Genomic DNA, 12,581 nt, shown 5'->3' with positions numbered 1-12,581 from the left:
TATTGGAAAAGCCTGAAAGAGCTCGTAAGGGTGTTACACTTAGCGTAAAACTAGACATAATTAAGCGTTTTGATTGTGGTGAACGAAGTAAGGACTGAGTGAGTTTGGCTTGTGGAAGCTGACGAAGATGATGTTGAAGAGGTTTTGGCATCCCATGACCAGGAACTGATAGATGAAGAGCTGATGCAATTGGAAGAGGAAAGGATAGCAATCGAAACCGAATGAGTAATGATAAAGTACGACTTTAATTTTGAAAGGGTACATCGGTTTAGGGGATATTTGCAGGATGGTTTGAGCGCTTACAAAGAACTGTATGATAGAAAAATGCACGAGGCTCGGCAGTCAAGCAAGCCTTCCACATCAGCCACAGCAGACGATGAACCTCAATCTTTGACATCGAGGCGGGCATTCATAGGAGAAGATGAGCTGCCTGCTCTAATGGAAACAGACGACGAGATGACACCCCAGTGTCCCACCACCCCAACCCCCAGGCAGTGAACCGATACCGATTCGCGGAGAATGCAGCAGTAGCCGGGAAACACACAGCACATCTTTAAGAAAAAAGCCGAAATAAACATGCTAATTAATTAGGTGCCGCTCAACGCGTAATTGTCAGCCCAGATCAGAGGCGATGCAATTGGCAATTGGCACTGATCTGGGCTGATAATTATGTGCCGGGTGGCACCTAATTAATTAGCATGTTTATTTCGGCTTTTTTCTTAAAGATGTGCTGTGTGCCTCCTGGCTACCGCTGCATGCTTCACGGATCAGTATCAGTTCGCTGCCCGGAGGGTGGGGGCCACTGCACTACCCAAACTCCGACGACTCAGTCTAACACACCATCATCAGTGTGCTCCGTGCTCTCCCAATTCCGGTAAGTGATACTACACTGTACATACATTATTTCTACTTTATATCGGCTGTGTATTTTTACGTGTTATTTGGTATGATTTGGCAGCTTCATAGCTTAAAGGTTACTGGAGAGTGCTTGTACCGTGTTTTTGCCAACAGCGCTTGCGTGAGATTTTCTGCCAATGGCACTTGCGTGAGGTTTTCGCTATGGAGAACAGTTCAGGCAATGATTGTGGGAAAGTATTTCTACTTTATATAAACTGTGTATTTATCATATCATTCCTGCTTTTACTATATGATACTGTTATTTTAGGTTTTATGTGTTATTTGGCATGATTTGGTAGGTTATTTTTGGGTCTGTGAACGCACACAAATTTTTCCCATATAAATAAATGGTAATTGCTTCTTCGCTTTACGACATTCTGGCTTACGAACCGTTTCATAGGAACGCTGTACCTTCCGATGGCGGGGGAAACCTGTATAGAATAAACAAAGAGCAAAAAAAAAGACAAATGCTGGAAATCTGAAATAAAAACAAGAAACAATGGAAATGCCCTGCAGATTAGGCGATCGAGCAAAGAATCGAGTTAACATTTCAGGTCAAAGTATTTTCATTGATAAAGATTATCAGTCTGAAACATTAACTCTGTTTCTTTATCCATAGAAGTTGCTTGACATATTATGTATTTCCAGTGTTTTCTGGTCTTATTATGTAAGCATTTACATTGTAAATAGCCCCTCAATGGGAGGTCAAATTAAATTTCATGTGCAAATACACAAAATTCCTGAATGTATCTGAAAATAATCATCCTTATTAGATTCTGTGGGGCAGAAAAATAATGAAAATCCAATTTATAAACAAAAGATTCTGCAGATACAGGTGCATATTCCTTTATCCGAAATTCTGAAATCCGAAAAGCTCTGAAAACTGAAGTTTTTTTTGCTGACAGCTGACATCACTCAGGTGTGACATGGCAGCACTAGCAGAGGCCGCCAGATGTCAGTTGTGGCTCAGCGCTTGTACTGGTTACACGTGCTGTTCGCTGATATTTTGTGTTCACTGTTGATTTTGTGTTTAATTTCACTGTGAAAATGTCAAAAAGAGCTGCAGGTACCCCTATGGGTTACAATGAGAAAAAGAGAAGGAATCTCCTCTCTCAATAATGCAGAAAGTGGAGTTATTGCAGAAGCTTGATCGTGGTGTGTCTGTGCGGTGTCTTACTGAGGAAAAGTGTTGGAACTACCACTGTGTATGATTTAAATAAACAGAAAGACAAGCTACTTAAGTTTTATAGTGACAGTGACAGTGACAGTGACATTCTACATTTATTCCAATAAGTCATTTACCATGTGTTTGATTTGGTTTGTTTGAAGCTGTATATTTTTATGTTTTATTGAATGCTTTTGTTGGAAATAAAATTTCTTCTTGTCATTATTCCCTAAACAATACAGTATAACAATTATTTACATAGCATTTACATTAGTCATTAGGTATTATAAGTAATCTAGAGGTGATTTAAAGTATACGGGAGGATGTGCATAGGGTTGGTGCGCCGCCGGGTCCTAAAGTCCACTGTACTGAGACAGGTTAAATAAGGGACTTGAGCATATGTGTTTTTTGGCATCTGGGGGTGGGGGGTCTGAAATCCGAAAAATTCTGAATGCCAAAATGCAACTGGCTCCAAGGATTTCAGATAAGGAATTGTGGACCTGTACTGGAAATCTTAAGCAACATTCACAAAATGCTGAAGGAACTCAGCAAGTTAGGCACCATCTATGGAGGGAATAAACAGTCGACACTTTGGGCTGAGACCCTTCATCAGAATCCGAAATGTTGAATCCGGTAAGATGGTGACATGCTTGGGCGCAGCAGCTTTTCTAGGTCCATCCAGCGGTGTAATTATTCATTCTTTTGTGCCTTTTTTCTGATCGCAAGGCACTGTTGGATATTGAAAACATCAAGGGTGGCAGCTCTACCCCACTGCAAGTTGCTTGATAGCGATGGAGCTGGACTCGTTGCACAGCCTGCTTCAGCCACTCAGGGGAGAAGGCGTAGGAGGTGGTGCACGATCCAACAAGTGGTGAAAATAATTGGCTTGGATGTTTTTATTGTGATTGCAAGTCCCTGTTGGATATTGGTAATGTAAAATACTGCAAGCCCAATTCACTGGTTCATTGTTGAGACTGATGGTGTGTGGCCTCGGTTGTGGGCCCAAATCACTAGTTCATTGGGAAGACCAATGGCGTGTGAGCTGCGTGGCCTTGGTTGTGGCATGGACCAGGCTCTCATGCCTTGGGGCCATCTGTTGTGGCTGCCAGGAAAGGAGACACTGGAGCTGGCTGTGTGTCACTGGATTCCACACTGTGTTGGGGGCTGGCGCCTCCCATTGGTGCAGACTCTAGTGTTCAATCCCGAGAAGAGAAGCTCGATCATATTTGGCTGGTGCCTCCCATTGGTGCTGACTTCTAGTGTTTAATCCTGAGAAGAGAAACTCGATCATATTTGTCTGGCGCCTCCCATTGGTGCTGACCTCTAGTGTTTAATCCTGAGAAGAGAAACTCGATCATATTTGTCTGGCACCTCCCATTGGTGCTGACCTCTAGTGTTCAATCCCGAGAAGAGAAGCTCAATCATAGTTGTCTGTGGCTGCACTTGCACGAGATGAGAAATTACTGCGGGCTGTTCTTGCTGAAACATGGCTCCAAAATCATCCATGTACTATCAATTGACAAGCCATGTCGCTCATGGACTTGGGCTGTATTATTTTTATTTAATATTTTTAACTATGTTTTTCTGCTGTTGTAATTGTATGTGCTGTGTTGCAGTTTTGCATGTTGCTGACAGAGGAATGCTGTTTCATTTGGCTGTTATCGTGTATAGCTGAAAGACAATTACGGTAAACTTGAACCAATTCCAATCCATAGAAGACCCAGTTTATAATTGCAGAAATCTTCCTCAGCTTTCCTTTTCACTGCTTATCTCTTCTCATATGAACTGCATTGGATGCAGTTTAATTTAATTGAATACATAATTGGTTATAGTGTAATAAATATGATAGAAAATATGTTCAATGTAAGTTGAGAAGGGTGAGTTCAAAGGAGATGTGCAGGACAAGTTTTTCACACAGAGTTGTGAGTGCCTTGAATGTGCTGCCACAGATGGAGGTAGAGGCTCTGAGGCACATGAATACATGGAGAATGGACATTGTGTAGGCAGAAGGGATTAGGTCAGTTAATGACTAGTTTAATTAGTTCAAAACAACATTGTGATCTGGAAAGGCTGTTCCTGTGTTTCACTGTTCTACTTTCTGTGTAACTGAACTGGGATTTGGGTACTGTACTGCACCATTGAACTGAATTGAAAATTGAATGTAGTGCACTAAACTGAACTGAAAATAGTATTTTTGAACTAGGTAGGGAATTGTGTACAATATCTTAGAATTGAACGGGGAGTTGTATGGTTCAGTAGGATCGTCGAACAGAATAGGAAATTAGGCACAATATTCTAGAACTGAACTGAGAACGGTATCATGGAACTGAGCTGGAGATTATACACATCCTTACCAAGTATGTAGTCCATGTGACATGTATGGTCTGTATTCCTCTCCAGTATTTTCCCTGTCGAACGATCGAAAACCCAGTCAACGTTTTGCTGAACAAAGCCTGTGTTTTATACCCATGCTCTCTGACACTGGCACACAACAGATAGGTTATCTGGAAATTGATTGGTCGTGTCAATGGATCTATATTTGTAATAAGATGCATTTTATTGTGTTAATAAAAGCTTTAATGCTTTAAAAATAGACATTTACATGAAAAGATATACTGAACAGAGTGTGATATGGTAAAAGATTGATCTGATCACCAGATTAAAAAACTCAATTGAGCAAGTTCTTGGAATGTTTAGTTTAAATTTCACTCTTTGCTTATTTTATGTGCAAGACAAAAGTACACGCTCCGAGCAGTCTTTATCGATTTCTGACCTACGTATCTCTCCAGTGAGCGCAACACCTCGCATTACCTTCCGCTTCCTCGAGTGCAATCTCCCTTTAAGGCCAAGCTTGCGGTGTGCTAGCGAGGTTTGTGCGCCACCTCTCAGTCCATTGGATAAGAGCGGGAAAAGGAAGAATTTTTTTCTCTCTTCCTTCTCCCCCCGCCCTCCCCGCCCCGTTGCTTACACGAAATCAACGAAGTCATTGGGCCGAACCAAACCCAGACCCTCTCTTGACCCTCAATAGCTGGGAGCGAGGAATTTCTGACTTCCGCTTCGGGTCTTTGTAGCTGGTGCGAGTGTGGAATTGCTGCATTTGCTGCACTCGGAGTCCACAGGCACGGATCGAGATGGTGAGTGGAGCAGTCACATTCTGCCTGATGCCTGCAACATTCACTCCCCGACATTTGCTGCTAATTTGTTGTCACAATTGAATTGAGATCACGAAAAACAGTTACATGGTGAGGGTCTATCGATCTCATAAACTTTGGTATATATCGTTAATATAAGCGTCGAATTTAAAAATTCTGGACATCAGCATTTTTCTCCTGTTTATTCTTTGGTGTATTTACTACATAACAAGCAGAAGAAAATTGTTGCACTGATTTCTATTGGCATCTCAGCGATAGGTAGAGAGTCAGTGAACTCTCGTGATTTTCTGGGAGCCCAAAGACGAACTCGGTGGCAGGCAAATTGTTTAATTCTTTTTATCGTACCCATATTATGGGCTTGGCACTTACTTATTGTCCTTCGTATTATCGTCAGCCGGGGAGTACTTATTATTGCTTGTGTAGCATACACCGCCTTTCCGCTTTAATGGTTTCAGCCCGCTTGACGATTCGGCCCGGAGGGAACAATGGCAAGCGGGTAGTGCGATATTTTCTGCAGCCGCAGTGAGCTCCCAACATTTCCGTTGAAGAACTTTCCCGAAGTGGTGTCGAGCGGTGGGCGGCTGGCCAAGTGTTTGTCCCCGTACCGGGCTTTCGGCACAGGCGCCCACCTTTTACAGCTGAGAGGTGGAGAGGGAGAGGAGGGGGTGTTGGAATGAGATCGGCTGCTTCCCACCACCACCTCTCTTTCTTTGTAAGTCTGCGGCGGCAGGAGTGATGTTTGCGGAATGCAGTCAGTGTCTGTAGGCGTGTGATCCGCTTCTTGTATTAGTAAGTGGTTACCAGCATTTCTTTCTCCCACAAATACAAATGGACTTGCTTTCATGTGGGAAAACGCGAGGTGGGGCTGCGCGCAACAGTAGCTCCCTCTAACTAAATTAATTGTCAGAATTCACACATTGCTTTAATTTCCTGATGGTGACCAGGAAGACGACGGGCACAAGCTGATCCGCAGCTGTGCACTGTCAATCCCGTATCGTGCTTTGGCACCATTCCGGATGCAGCCGTCTTCAGAACGAAGTTTTGTGGAGCCGCTTATGGTAATACAGACTTATTGTTTGAATTTCCGTAACTTAACTAGTGTTACATTGCGCAGAAATATCTATCGCTCGTTGATATCCCAGGCTTCCTAACCCCCTGCTGTTGATATTCTTGCTACTTCAAAATTTAAAACAAGGCATTCTGTTATAAATCACCATTTACATTTCGTTGGGAGACTTTTGAGATAATTTAGTTAGGCGCCAGGCTTAAGCATTTTTGTTCAGAAATGAATTGATCTTGCATCAGCATGATAGAAGTTAAGAAATTTATTATATTTAGCAAAAACCTTTCTGAAAAGTTAATTCCTTTCCGAAGAAAGGATCTCACAGTAACCCAGCTGGTCTAGATTTCTAAGTACAATGTCCAGATGAACCTGGAAGTAATAAATTCTACCAAATAACATCTATTTTTGAAAATGGATTGAAATTGGAAATGGGTAGGAACCTTATAAGTTTGGCTTGTTAAGGCCTGCCTTAAACAAATTGTAATAAACTTCAAGAAGAACATTTTTATCTCTTGAAAACTCATAAATTAGCATACATCTTCTGGCAAAATCAAACAGCGAAATAAAACTGCAGATGAAAATCACAAATAAAAGCAAGACAATGCTGCAAGTACTTAGTAACACACATATATACACACACACACACACACACACACACACATATACACACACACACACACACACACACACACACACACATACACACACACATATATATACACACACACACATATATACACACACACACACACACACACACACATACACACACACATACACACACCCATCTAAACTGCTTTGTTTCATTGACCTGCACCCAGATCCGTACCCCTCTCATCTCTGTTCCTATCCAAATTTCTCTTAAACATTGAAATCAAAATCACATCCCCCACTTGCGCTGGTAGCTCAGTCCACACACTCACCACCCTCTGAGTGAAGAAGTTCCCCTCAAACATATCACCTTTCACCCTTAACCCATGACCTTTAGTTGTAACCTCAGTGGAAAAAGCCTGTTTGCATTTACTCTGTCTATACCCTTCATAATATTGTACACCTCTATCAAATCTTCCCTCAATCTTCTGCATTCTAGGGAATAAAGTTGTAACTTAGTCAATCTTTTCCTACAACTCAGGTTCTTCAGTCCCAGCAACGTCCTTGTAAATTTTCTGTGTACTTTTTCAGTTTTATTTAGATGACCAAACCTACACACAATGGAAAGGATATCTTGATGGAGGGTCTCAGCCTGAAACATCGACTGTTTATTCATTTCCATAGATGCTGCCTAACAGGAGTTCCCTCAGCATTTGGTGTGTGTTGCTGTGGATTTCCAGCATCTGCGGAATATCTTGCGTTTATGATTTGCTGAAAATACTTAATTCAGGCAGCATCGGTGTAGAGAGAAATGAGTACCCTTGGATCAATGACTTTTAATCAGAACTAGGAAAAGCCTGTATTAAATTGCAGAGAAGAGGTAGGGGGTGTTGGAGACCAAGAGGCTGAATAATGCAAATGGTGGTGGTGTCATCTGCAAGAGGATGGTGAAGGCTTATTAATTGCAATTCATCTGAATAGAGAAGATGTAAGTTAGAGGAAGATGAATGCGACAGAGAGGAACACAGGCTGGAACTGTGTAGTACAGTTTAGAGTCAGTTATACAGCACAGGAATATGCCCTCTGGCTCAAATTGTTCATGCTGAGCACCTGCGCTAGTCCCATTTGCTTATGTTTGGTCTATGTCCCTATAAACATTTCCTGTCTATGTAACTGCCCAAATAGCTTCTTAATCAAAAGTTTTAGATAAAGCAGAATTTGCTAGATGTATTTAGGAAGGGTTCCTGACAGAATGTGCTTTCAGGCCAACTATAGGAGAGGTAATTGTGAATAATGAACCCAGACAGATGACAGATCTCTTGGTGGGAGAGCATTTCAGATGCGGAGACCATATCTCCCTGACCTTTAGCATAGGAACAGATGATATGGGAAAGTATTTAATTGGAGGAGGATTATGGTGGAATTAGGCAGGTGTTTGGGAGGACAAATTGAGGACAGCTGCTCTAAAGGAAATGCACATCAGAAATGTGGAGGCTGTACAGGGGCCACTTGCATGGGGTTCTGTATAGGTTTGTCAGGTAAGAGGATGCTAGGGCGAAGAAACCATGGCTGCCAAGAGAGATGAAACATTTAGACAAGATAAAGAAGGAAGTGTACTTGTGGCTTAGGAAGCCAAAATCAGACAGGTCTCTTGAGATTTTTATGGTAGATGAGGAGCTTAATAATGGATTTAGGGGATTTAGAAGGGGTCATGAGAAAGCCTTGGTGAGCGGGATTAAGAAAAAAACCCCATTCCATATGTATGTGAAGAACAGGAGGATGACTGGAGTGAGGATATGACCACTCAAGGATAAAAGTGGAAACATGATCCAGAGGTGGAGAAGGTAAGGGAGTTCCATATTGATTTTTCACATCAGTGTTTACTGTGAGAGGGACCTTGATAAAGGTAAGGTCAGTGTAGGACAGGCTAATGTGCTGAGATTAAGAAGGAGGCAGTGTTAGACAGTGGATATTGGTAAGGCGTTTGTCAAGGGCTGTATACTTCAATAAATACAAACGGTACTTCAGTGCTCACCAGGCAGAGGGACTTTGATCACTATGAAGTCAGTGTAGAACAGGCTAAAGTGCTGGAATATCTCAAGGTTAGGAAAGATGATGTGCTGGAGCTTTTGGAAAAACTTTTGGACAGAAAATCTACAGATGTTGAAAATCCAAGCAACGCACACAAAATGCTGGAGGAATTCAGCAGTCCAGGCAGCATCTATGGAAAAATTACAGTCGACGTTTCAGGCCGAGACCCTTCGGCAAGACTGATAGATAAGTCCCTGGTGCTGGACAGGTTATCATCATCATCATCATCATCATCACCACCAGGTGCTGTGCCCAGTTTGAGCTTTGACTGCCATGGCCCACACACTCCTGTTTCGGGTCAAGTGGATCAATTCATTGGTATTCATTTCCAGTTGTCTGGCTGCTGTCTCCATCATCATTTGTCTTTGTCTTCCTCTTGCTTTCTTCCCTTCAATCTTTCCCATAATTACCATGCATTCTAACTCCTCTTTCCTAATCACATGTCCAATGAAGTTACGTTGCCGTTTCATGATCTTGTACATTATTTCTCTTTTTGTGTTTGTTCTGTTCATGACATCCTCGTTAGATATTGGTTTCGTCCATGATATTCTTTGCAACTTCCTCAAAAACCACATCTCTGCTGCTTCAGTTTGTTTCCTCATGTTACTAGCTATTGTCCAGCATTCTGAGCCATATAACATAACTGGATAAAAGTAACATTTCAGTACTCTGAGGCGGGTTGTCATGCCTAGTTTAGTATTGGTCAGTATACTCTTCATTCTCGTAAAAGTGTCTTTTGCCATCCCTATTCATCACTTGATGCCCAAGTCACATCTGCCATCTGATGTCACCCAGCTTCCTAAGTAGCAAAAGGATGTACTCCAGTTTATTATGGGACCCAAGGGAAGAGATTACTGTGCCTTTGGTGGTGCTCTTTATCATGCTCACTGGCCACAGGAGTAGTACCAGAAGACTGGAGGATGGTAAATATTGTTCAAGAAAGGGATTCTTCTGGGAATTGTAAACAACAGTGGTGGTAAACTAATGGAGTGGATTTCATAAGGGCAGGATTTATGAGCATTTGGAGAAGAATAGTCAGCAATGGCTTTGTGAGGGGCAGGTTGTGCCTCATGAGCCTTTTTTAAGGAGGCGACAAAACAAATTGATAAAGATAGAATGGTGGATGTAGTGCAGATGGATTTTTATTAAGCTATTTGACAAGGCTTCCCATAGTCAGCTCAACCAGACTGTCAGGAGGCATGAAATTCAGGGAAACTTCGCTGCGTGGATTTGGAATTGGGTTGCCCAAAGAAGACAGGATGGAGCATGTTCTGCCTAGAGGTTGGTGACAGCTGGTGTTCCACAGGGATCTGTTCTGAGATCCCTGCTCTTTGTGATATTTTTTCATAAATGACTTGGATGAGGAAGTGTAAGAGTGGGTTAGTAAGTTTGCAGATGACACAGAGTTTAGTGGTGTTGTGGATGGTGTATAAGGTTGTCGTAGGTTATAATGAGACATTGATATTTTGTAGAGCTCGGCTGAGAAGTGGCAGATGGAGTTCAGTTTGGAAAATTGTGAGGTGGTACACTTTAGAAGGTCAAACTTGAATGTGGAGTAGAAGGTTAATGGTAGAATTCTTAGCAGAGTGGAGGAACAGGGAACTTAGAATCCAAGTCCATAGATCCCTCAGAGTTGCAGGCCAAGTTGGTAGGGTAGTTAAGAAGGTGTGTGGTGTGTTAGCCTTCATTAATTGGAGGATTGAGTTCAAGAGCTGTGAGTTAATGTTGCAGTTCTATAAAACTTCGGTTAGACAACATGTTGAGAATTAATGTTCAGTTCCTCCACAAGTTGCTATCCTCAGCTCTCTTCTGTACTCCCTGTACACTCATGACTGTGGCCAATTTCTACTTTAACTGCATTGATACGTTTATAGATGATACTGTTGTAATGGGCTGTATCTCCGATAATGATAAGGTGGAGCACAGAAGAGAGAAAGAGTGCTTAATAGCATTGTGTTGTGACAACAACCTTTGCATCACTGTCAGCAAAACAAAAGAACCAGTCCTTGACTTCAGGAAGGGGTTGAGGTTGAAAGCTTCAAATTCTTAGGAGTGAACATCACTGAAAGCTCATCCTTGCCCAACCACATAGTTGCCATGGCAAAGAAAGCTCATCAGTGCCTGTAGTTGCTCAGGAGGCTAAAAAAATTAGCATGCCCCTGATGATCCATACCAATTTTTATCAATATCTTGTGAAAGCATCCTTCCTGGATGCATAACAACTTGTTACGACACCTGCTTTTCATGTGACAACAAGAAACTGCAGAGAGTTGTGGACACAGCTCAGCATATCATGGAAACTAGCCTCCCCTCTATGGACTCTCTATACTTCTCAATACCTCAGTAAAGCAGTCAGCGTAGTCTCTTCCCTCTTCTGTTGAACAGAAGATGCAAAGGCCTGAAAGGTGAAAGCATGTATCCCTAATAGACAATAGGTGCAGGAATAGGCCATTCGGCCCTTTGAGCCAGCACCGCCATTCACTGTGATCATGGCTGAGCATCCACAATCAGTACCCCGTTCCTGCCTTCTCCCCGTATCCCTTGACTCCACCATCTTTAAGAGCTCTACCTAACTCTTTCTTGAAAACATGCAGAGAATTGGCCTCCACTGCCCTGTGAGGCAGAGCATTCCACAGATCCACAACTCTCTGTGTGAAAAAGATTTCCTCAACTCTGTTCTAAATGACCTACCCCTTATTCTTAAACTGTGGCCTCTGGTTCTGGACTCCCCCAACATCGGGAACATGTTTCCTGCCTGTAGCGTGTCCAATCCCTTAATAACCTTGTATGTTTCAATCAGATCCCCCCTCATCCCTCTAAATTCTGAGGTCAAGAACAGCTTCTACCCCACTGTTATAAGATCATTGAACAGTTCCTCAGTATGTTAAGATGGACTCTTGAGCACACAATCTACCATTCATTTCTTTTACTTTATTGTTGACATGCACTACACTTTGTCTGCAGCCGTTGCACTTTATTCTGCATTGATATTGTTTTGCTTTGAAATGCCTCAGTGCACTGCATAGTGATTTGATCTGTGTAAACAGTATGCAAAAGAAGCTTATCACTGTATTGTGGTACATCTGACAATAATAAATCAATGCCAGTACCAAATCTGATTGCTTCATTAAATTTAAAAAAAATGCAAGCTTTAGAGAGGCTGCAGAGGAGATTTACCAGGATGCTGCCTGAATTAGAGAATGTATCTTCTGAGGAAACATGGAGCAAGCTGGGGCTGGTCTGTTTGGAGCAAAGGAGGGTGAGAGGTAACTTGATGAAGATGTGCTACATCAGATCTGGAGTAACAATTATTTTTGCGTTCCTTTACACTTGTATACTGGAAATGATGTTAAACAATCTTGACTTCTTGGCATAAAATGAGAGACATAGTAGAGTGTGCAGTTAGCTTTTCTGCTGGCCATTAGCTCTGTTCAGATACATCAAATTCAAACTAATTTGCAGTGGACTTGTGCAATAAGCTACACAAAAGAGAGGTGATGTCAAAAAATAGCTTCCTCTTTGCTGTTCGATTTCTGAATGTTCTATGAATTCAGGAACACTACCTTGTTACTCCTTTTTTTTGCAGTTTGTTTGTAATTGTGGTAATTTATGTCTTTGCGAT

The 12,581-nt window shown here is 42.1% G+C and overlaps 1 protein-coding gene across 4 annotated transcripts in view; it reads left to right on the top strand.

Moving 5' to 3' along the window:
- The first annotated feature begins 5,024 nt into the window (after positions 1 to 5,024).
- LOC140196291 (endothelin-converting enzyme 2-like) overlaps positions 5,025 to 12,581 on the top strand; it is a 112,263-nt gene continuing 104,706 nt past the window's right edge. The window contains exons 1-2 of one of the 4 annotated variants that reach the window (XM_072255238.1): positions 5,025 to 5,196; positions 6,159 to 6,272. In XM_072255238.1, coding sequence (XP_072111339.1) covers positions 5,194 to 5,196; positions 6,159 to 6,272 — 117 coding nt within the window. In that variant the 5' untranslated portion in view covers positions 5,025 to 5,193. Of the gene's footprint in view, positions 5,305 to 6,158; positions 6,273 to 12,581 lie in introns of all 4 variants that reach the window. The other 3 variants (XM_072255237.1, XM_072255240.1, XM_072255239.1) reach the window with 3 other exon arrangements.

Source organism: Mobula birostris, chromosome 4 (genome assembly GCF_030028105.1).
Source record: "Mobula birostris isolate sMobBir1 chromosome 4, sMobBir1.hap1, whole genome shotgun sequence".
Classification (NCBI taxonomy): domain Eukaryota; kingdom Metazoa; phylum Chordata; class Chondrichthyes; order Myliobatiformes; family Myliobatidae; genus Mobula; species Mobula birostris.
This window is presented reverse-complemented; position numbering and strand designations above follow the sequence as displayed.